Here is an 8,005-nt window from a genome sequence, read left to right on the forward strand (position 1 = left end):
AATCATTTGGCCATTTTAATAAAGGAAGACATTACTGATGCAAAAACAAGAAGACATCAGAGCCTCCAATAATATTTACAGTTGTAGACCATAACAGCCGAAAGGTGGTGTAAAGTGCCAGTGAAGCAGTTAGAAGTTGCACTTGTCAATGTTCTGGTCCGCTGAATATGCAAAATGAGGACCAGTGATGCTTCCCTCTGTATTTATCCGTGGAATAGCAGGTGTGTAAATTAAGTATTTTTTAGGATGACATTGATGGAAAGCCCTAATACTCCAAGGAGTGTTGTTTGGACATATCTGGCTTTCACCACCATTACACAGACAGCAGACAGACACAGAAGCTGAAGTCTTCAAAGAACTGCTGATACCCTTTTCACATTTGGATAAAAGCTGGTAAAAGCTACAGATCCTCACATGATCTCATTAAGCATTTAGCTAGAAATGACCAATGGACAAAGGCTTTGTAAAATCTGGAACAGAAATGTTAGACACTTTCAGAGCAACTTCTGACAACAATACTATTTCAAAAACAGGGGTGCAGTGGTACTCACCACATGGCAAAGAGTTATCCTCTTCTACTGTCTTGTTGTAGACCCAATCCTCCTTTCTCCAGCGTATAACACCACTGTCTTCGCAGTACATCGACTGCTTTACATTTGCTTTATCCCACATTCTGAACATGTACAGCTCCCCAGTCATACCCTGGTTAGGTGACACAGCTGTACCTCGCAGCTTTGAGCAGCCAAGTAAGAATTGCCCTTTTTCAGGCAAATTAACTTTCCCGGGTAGTTTTTTGTTTGCTTTTTTTTCTCCGTTAATGAATACCTTCATTTCCTCATCTTTACTCTTCCACTGGATACATATTTGGTTCCAAGTGTTTTCGTGAAGTCTTTCTGACGTATTTATTTCATTTCCAAACAACCATATCCTCAATTTACCATCATGTCCTGTAAGTCCAAGATCATACGTATTTGCAGAGAGATTGCTGTGAGCTGTTTCTTGACTGTACACATATGCTGTCCAGGAACTATCTGAGGAATATAGCTTGAGCTGCACACAGACAATGAATTCTTTCAAGGGACGCAGAGAAATTCTTGTTGACATAATCCAAGGATCCTCGCATGCAGTCTTAAAGACGGCTTTATATTGTCCTAGGAAATTCTGATCTAAATAAAGAAAAGGTGATTTTTACAATTATTTAGTTTTTAGAAGGATCATCTGACTGTTATTCTTCCATATAGTGTGTTTCTAGGTATTTACCCAGGAGTTTTCAAAACAACATATTAAGAAACAACCCTTGTTCTCTTTTTTTTTTTTTCTTTTTTTTTCCTTTTTAAGGTGGGGAAGCAGGAAATTTGGAGGCAATCAATAAATCATAGCTGTTACTGAAAGCTTTGAAGTAGAACTCATGCACAACATAAAGGATGAACCTGTAGCTTTCTAAGGGAGCACTCAAACAACAAGTGGGAGGCAACAAGAGAATCACAGATCCTGGTTTCTATTCCCAGGACTGCCACAGGTATTTCGCATTTAACAGATACTGGATAAAATACAGAAACAAAGCTAGACGGAGGGACTGTAGCCCTTACTGCCTTCTCACGTCTCAGCTTTGCATGCTGCTTCTCTGAACAAGATCATGCTTCTCCATGCCATTTTTTCCATCCCTGAAATTCTTAAATCTTCTCTTGCATGCTAGCAGAATTTCAGCATGAAAGGTACAAAATAGCCATATTCTAGGAGAGAATGAGCTTTGTTAACTTTCAGGAAATTTGGTTTGGAGCCACTGGTTTACTTTAAATTTAATCTCATCCAGCCCCTATTCCCTGTTCTCTACAAGGGAATTTACTTGCAGAGACATCTTCTTTGTGAATACAAAGCTACATGAAAAAGTTCTACACACAAAATATATAAATCCAGTTTAATGGAAAGTCATTGATAACTGTTCTTGTTGCATACTATAGCTTTGAGACTCACTTTATGATGCTAATTAGCAGAAACTTGTAATCATCTTTCACAACCCTGAAACATTCCTGAAGTTCAACATATATCATGAAAGTACCATACAAAGCTATAGATCAAACAAAAACTGCCCAGGGTACAGCCTGAATTAGGTGAAAATCCTAAGTAGCAAACAGCAGATTCTGAATGGCAAGGTAATACTCAGCATGGTTCTCTGGCAATGGAGAAAAAAACATACCTGACCCAACAGCAAGCAGTAGAACTACTCCCTGCCCTGCACAACCCTAAAGCAAAAATTCACTCATTCAGCCTAGCCATTTGTCAGATGCTAAAAGACAAAATCTGGGATACTCAGCTAAGAACAGCTCAGCACAGAAAACTAGTTTCTAAAACATTACTGAAAAGCTGGCAGGAGGAGGATCAGGCAAGAAGGTGGAAGTGTCACTGAAGTGGAAATTTTTAGACGCAGACTCAAGTGTACCTACCCTTTTTAGTAAAAGAGTGACTAATATGTAAATAGATGTGCTACCTTCTCCTTTGAACAGATCCAAGAAGCTTATTTATAAAGGAAACAGCTAGTTAGATAGACAGTTATATGCCAACACTTGTAACACAGTCTCTTTTAAGAAAACAATTGCTGAGTGTTTCTGTGCCAACAGTGCATCAATTAAAAGGCTCACAGTGGTAATACACTCTTAAGTGGAGCTGACACTGCTAAGTTGTCAAGGGAGCCAAACCGGACATAAAGTTGCAGGTGGGAACAGTCTTAAGGCAGGTAACCAACAGAAATTATGCAAAATTAGATCAATCCTGCTGATGATTCTAGTAGTCTGCTTTGTACAAAAGACTGCTGTGGATCGGTATGCAAGGCCTGATGAATTAATTTAAACTGATAAAAGAGTTTACTTAGAGATATCTACTCTTTTGGAAACTGGAAAGCTTGGTTCACATTGCTCCAAAGAGTTAAAAAAAAAGGTGACAAAAAAGGGGTGCCAAAGATAAGAGGATAGGTATGAATAACATTTGAATTGCTACAAGAACAACTTAGAAACATTTATATAGTTAGGCTACCCAAAGAATACTAAAACAGCACAAAAGAAATCACAACCATAGTCAGAAAAATGCACTCCACTGTTCCAAGTGGAACACATGCAGTGCAGCATTAAATTAGTTAGAAAATAATTACCAGCATCATCTTGGCTAGGTCTGTTTGATATGTGGGTGGATGCAAAGTAAGTACAACATGACATTACTTTAATGCTTTTGGAAGATCCGTTAATCATCAATTATCTTTTATAATAAAGCTATTTGTGGGCTGTGGCCCACTCTTGACCACAGCACCAAGGAGCTAGAATTGGCTGTGCCCTGAGAACAGCATTCCTGGCTTACAGTTAGTTCCTTTGGGTCCAGACAACACAAATCACGTTCCGAAACATAGACATGAGCATGCCTTTATCACGACAGTGCAGAAAAAGGAGCATAGTAGAAAGGATGCTCAATACATCTCCACAGAAAAATAAAAAACCATCACAATATGGAGTCAAGGAAGCTCCATGCAATAGTAATTTTTTGGCTTATTTTTCAATGTCATTTGCTGTATTCAGGCACTTAAACTCTTTCAGAAATGCAGGGTTTCTCCTTCTTAATGTATTTATCTCTAACAGATGCAAGAACTGGGATTTCTACCCTTGCTAAAACTAAAAGCATCCACATAATAAGCATGTTCTCTTAAGTCCTAAAAGAAATATGAAATGTATGTTCATACTTCCAAACATTTAAAATAAAACTTTCTAAGAATGACAAGGTAATGCAAATGTAAATAAAAAATATAATACCTCCTTTTTCAAATATTTTCAGATAGTAATAACTATTACATTTACTAGAGATAACCAGACATAATTAGTAAGAATTAGACATACAGGAGCATAACCTCTCAGTACATAAGCATTAGCATTATTTTGCTTATGTTATGAATAGCTACTGTGTCAGTGTAGCTGAGCATTAATACAGCAAGTATTCTCTTTAATAAAATAGTAAAAAGTTTGTGTTTCTTCACAATCTGGCATTTAACCAGTAGCAGTAATAGTCATTAATTTCTACACAAGTGTTTGCCACCTGTAACATATCTGGCTTGCTACAGTCTGTTACAATGATATCACAAGAATCTCGCATCTGAATGTATTTCACCTAGAGCTCATAACTGTTCTTTATAAAAGGTTTAAAACTCTCAACTTTTGACATGTGGATCACTTGATTCTGCTGAATGTTTTTGAAGTCTGAAGCTAAGAACTGTTTCCTCAAAATTAATTTCAGCCCTCCTTTTCATTCACAGTTTTATTTGGACATCTGGGGATAAACCACACCATGTTATCCAGAGTGTCCTCAGGCATTGGAAAGAACACTAGCAGTTCTCTTTTCATGTTTCCTGGGGAACACAAACATACTTGGGCACCTTAGATATGGAGAAAACTGAGTAGAGATGCTGCTGACAGTGCCTAAATAGCCTAAAAACACAAACAAAGGAAAAAAAAAAAAGGGTGGAACCACAAATAAATCCTTGTGCCAGTTCAGCTTTTCTTGAAGGATTACTGACACTTGCAAGTGATACAAAGGTTAAAGATGAAATCCCTCTTTGCTTGTTTCCTCAGAACTCTAGACGCAGTTGAATTTTCCATGCAAAACTTTGTACAACATTCACCCATCTGCTGAGCAGCCCTGTCCTTTATACTACTCAAAGTACATGAAGTTAAAACCTCACCATCTTAGTAAGTTTTACCACCTGAATCTCAAACTCTATCTCAGGAAAAGCTTTCTTTATGAAAATTACATTTGGAGAATTAGAATCAGAATTAGTCTAATTTGTAAACCTATAAAATTTCATTGCTAGTACAGTGTCATTAAGCAGGGATACTTACTAAGTACACTTCTGCAAGAAACTCTGACCTTCTCAAGTAAAATAACATGCCACAACATGGGAAGTGGTTTCTAAAACCAGCCACTAAGTACATGGCAAAAAAAAGGCTCACTTCTAATTTTATAAGATTCCATGCATATTACTAACATGATAAATGTTTGATATATTGCTAGACTATTGACACTATTGATATAAGGCAGCTTTATGAATGCCAAGATCTATTATCTTTATCTGTGGAGGTCCCAGAGTAGTGACAGACTAGAATCTGTCCAGTTCTGGAGCCCAAAACATAGGAAGAACATGGAGCTGTTGGGCTGATTCCAGAGAAGGGCCACGAAGATGATGAGAGGGCTGTAGAACCTCTCCTGTGAAGACAGGGTGAGAGAGTTGGGGTTGTGCGGCCTGGAGAAGGCTCTGGGGAGACCTTATAGCAGCATTTCAGTACCTGAAGGGCCTACAGGAAAGCTAAGGAGGGACTTTTTACAAGGGCATGTAGTTACAGGATGACGGGGAATGGTATTAAACTGAAAAAGGATAGATGTAAATTTAACATTAAGAAGAAATTATTTTCTGTGAGGGTGGTGAGGCATAGGCTGCCCAGGGAATTTGTGGATTCCCCATCCCTGGAAGCGTTCAAGGCCAGGTTTGATGGGGCTTTGAGCAACCTGGTCTAGTGGGAGTTGTCCTTGCCCATGTAGGGCAGTTGGAACTAAGTGATCTTTAAGGTCCCTTTCAACCCAAAGCATTCTGTGATTCTATCTGCCAGCTTACAGAATAGCCATTGCTGTATCTGACTGCTGATTCTACTGTAACTCATACGAAGCACCACCGTGTCAGTTACACAATTTGTACAAGAACCTTATGAATTTATTTTTTATTTATTGCTACATAGATTGTCAAATTCAAACACATACTTTCTGTTACATGTTTTGGACCTTAGTATCTTTTTCCTAACAATATTCAGATGCACAATCAAAAGTGATGGAGGAAACGTTCTATGCTCATACATGCACGAAACAGGGTGATCTCAAAGGATCCTGTGGTGTGTGTGTAAGAGCACTCTACAAGATTTAACACCATGTTCTGAAAATAATAATACATCCAGTAAAAAAAAAAGCAATAAAGTAATTTGTCTTGCTATTACATATTGTATTTACATTCTCTCCTCATCCCTAGCTGAAAACAGGTTACTATTAATGATTTTTTATGGAAACAAATACTGTAAACATAGGGTTTGTATATTCAAAGAGCTAAGCACCAACTTGTTAATGGCAATTTTTCCTCTCAATTTCAAGAGGGCAGAAACTAGCCTGTTCTGACTATATTCAGAAGTCCTGTTCCTTAAGACTAATGCTATTTACTTGGAATACCAACACTACATAAATCAGGAAGAAAAAGTCTTACCTTTGCTTGCTGTGGCCAGGAACAAATGAAGTAAAAGAACGGCTAGAACAATCCTGAATCGCAAGAAAATATCCTGTATTCTGCCAAGACAGCAGTGTTGTTTTCCCCAGGTAACCATTCTAGAAGAAAAAAAAAAAAATAAACGGCAGTGAGTAGAAGAAGTACAGGTGTGCAAATATTACGACAAATTATGTTTCCAACCCAAAAGTGTAAATCTTTTCAACCCTGTTATACTATTGGATATACATCGTGCAGAAATGCACAAATGCTCTGTCAATGAGAAATAAAGACCTTTTTGCCAAAGGGAAGAAAAAAATCAAAAACCCCCACTCAAGCTCCAGTTCTTCAAAGACTCACAAATACATCAGAGCATGGCCATGAGTCCTTGTACAAACAAGGCTTTCAACATTTGAAAAACAAACAACAACAACAAAATCCACAGAAAAATACCCCAACTAAAAGCAGCCAGAGAGCAAGCTTGGAGAGCTTATCCAAAAGCTTTGTTAATCTCAGTAAGTATAGAGAAAGGATGTCTTCAATTCTCTACCTACAGGTTCCTGTGACATTTTAATAGCAATGCTGTGAACTCCTAAGGAAGAAACAGGAGTTTGACTCCTGATCCTCATCTCATTCTCAAGGCAAGAAGATACTGCAAGAAAATGAGAAATGCCACAAGTCACTGTGGGCAAGCAGATTCATGGAGAGTACAATGAAAACCTGACTTGTCCACATTTCTTCCTAGTGATGGTTGCCTGATGGGAGTAATAGGACAACATAGTGGTGGAAAAAGAACATGTCTCCTACTGTAAAAGGTTATGTTCTGTGAAATTATATACTTTAAAAAAAAATATGTCTTTTTTTTTTTAAGTATATCATTTCACAGAACATAATATTTTCACAATATTCAGAAGATGTAAATTTTTTAAAAAGAGATCACATCATTTGAGTATTGTGCATGCTGAAAGAAACATTAGGTGAACCATTAATGTAGTTTTTGCATGCATTACTTCTTAAAGAAAAAGATTTAGAAGTCTGGTGCATGTGCAAGTGCATTGGATAGCACTGGTCCTGCTTGCAAACTTTACTGCTCTGCCAGGCTGCCACAGGTCCCCTTCTTTTCAGGGACTGGAAATTGTGAGCTCTTTCAGGAGACATAAATTTGTGTTAAGGTTAGGGCTAAAATGTGTCTTTTGCAAGCATTAACTTTAATGTTAATATTTATTAATATAAAATGGCATTATAGGCTGAACTCTACAAGAGAAGTGCTAGAGGAATAAAAGGAAAAATAGCAAAGTTACTAGGTAACAAACATTTTGGAAACTGATTAAACATACTTGCAAGTAAATTACACACATATAATAGCATAACATAGAAAACATAAAGCGAAGGCTTTTTTAAAATTAGAGCACTGCAACATTGTTACCAGTGCTTTCAATAATTCATAGTATGTGGTATTTCTAGCAGAAAACTAAGTTCACACTGATTGCATTGAAACAGACCAATCTGGATGATGACACTGCTTCCACTTCGCAGATTCTTGATGCTACACTTAAAACTGAAATATACTAAGGAAATGCCAGACAAAGTGTGGCTGCATCATGGATGACATCTGCATGAGCACTGCAGATGTTAAGCAGCAGGAAGAAAGGCTATTTTGAAAGGAATATAAAAAGAAAAGCAATGCAGGAACAGAATAAAACCAAACCAAACAAAACAATAGTAAAAATG

At 37.4% G+C, this 8,005-nt stretch overlaps 1 protein-coding gene across 1 annotated transcript in view; it reads right to left on the reverse strand.

Moving 5' to 3' along the window:
• Positions 1–6,395, reverse strand: part of GPR64 (G protein-coupled receptor 64) — a 42,560-nt gene extending 36,165 nt beyond the window's left edge. Inside the window, exons 1-2 of the mRNA XM_009997131.1 lie at positions 6,278–6,395; positions 552–1,166 (exon numbers count right to left, since the gene is read on the reverse strand). Of these exons, the coding sequence (XP_009995433.1) occupies positions 552–1,166; positions 6,278–6,395 (733 nt within the window). The remainder of the gene's footprint in view (positions 1–551; positions 1,167–6,277) is intronic.
• Between the last annotated feature and the right edge of the window lie 1,610 nt (positions 6,396–8,005).

Source organism: Chaetura pelagica, unplaced genomic scaffold (assembly GCF_000747805.2).
Source record: "Chaetura pelagica isolate M959 unplaced genomic scaffold, ChaPel_1.0 scaffold80, whole genome shotgun sequence".
Taxonomy (NCBI): Eukaryota; Metazoa; Chordata; class Aves; order Apodiformes; family Apodidae; genus Chaetura; species Chaetura pelagica.